Raw genomic sequence first — 485 nt, 5'->3', positions numbered from 1 at the left:
CCGGCGGGCCGGCTTTCTCTCTAGGCAGGGAGAGCATTCCCAAGTCCTGGAAGAGATGCCCCCCATCTGTTCCTGGCTGCCCGCCATAGGAAGGCACAGGGCCGGCCCCAAAAAGGGCCTGGGCAGGGACCCGGCCCAGCAGCGAGGAGGTCTCAGGGCTCTGCCTGGCTGAGCCACCCGGGAGCTGGTGAGCACCGTCCTGGTAGCCAAACTGCAAGCGAAACAGAGCCACGATGGTCAAACCCCAGAGGGAACCTGCCACCCCGTGGCAGGGCATCCCCAAGCCTGGGGCACCCCAGCAGCAGCAGAAGGAGGGTGCTGGGAGCGCAGCAGCCCCCTTCCCATCTCTACTTTTCCACTTGGCAGAGGTGGGCTCGCCCCCATTGCTTACCTTGTGGTAGGAGTAGGGGTTGAGCAGAGCCTCCTCGTAGCCCAGCTGAGGCGGGGGGGGCAGCAGGAGGTGCTCCAGGTACCGCTGCACCAGG

General features: G+C 66.0%; 1 protein-coding gene across 1 annotated transcript in view; it reads right to left on the bottom strand.

Moving 5' to 3' along the window:
• Positions 1-485, bottom strand: part of PTPRN (protein tyrosine phosphatase receptor type N) — a 15,917-nt gene that overhangs the window by 11,748 nt on the left and 3,684 nt on the right. The window contains 2 exon segments of the mRNA XM_035901120.1: positions 1-211; positions 392-485. The exon segment at positions 1-211 is cut by the window's left edge and continues 72 nt beyond it. Coding sequence (XP_035757013.1) covers positions 1-211; positions 392-485 — 305 coding nt within the window.

Source organism: Egretta garzetta, unplaced genomic scaffold, assembly GCF_000687185.1.
Source record: "Egretta garzetta isolate BGI_Z169 unplaced genomic scaffold, ASM68718v1 scaffold219, whole genome shotgun sequence".
Classification (NCBI taxonomy): Eukaryota; Metazoa; Chordata; class Aves; order Pelecaniformes; family Ardeidae; genus Egretta; species Egretta garzetta.
Note: the sequence above shows the minus strand (reverse complement) of the source record. Positions and strands in the feature narration are given on the sequence as shown.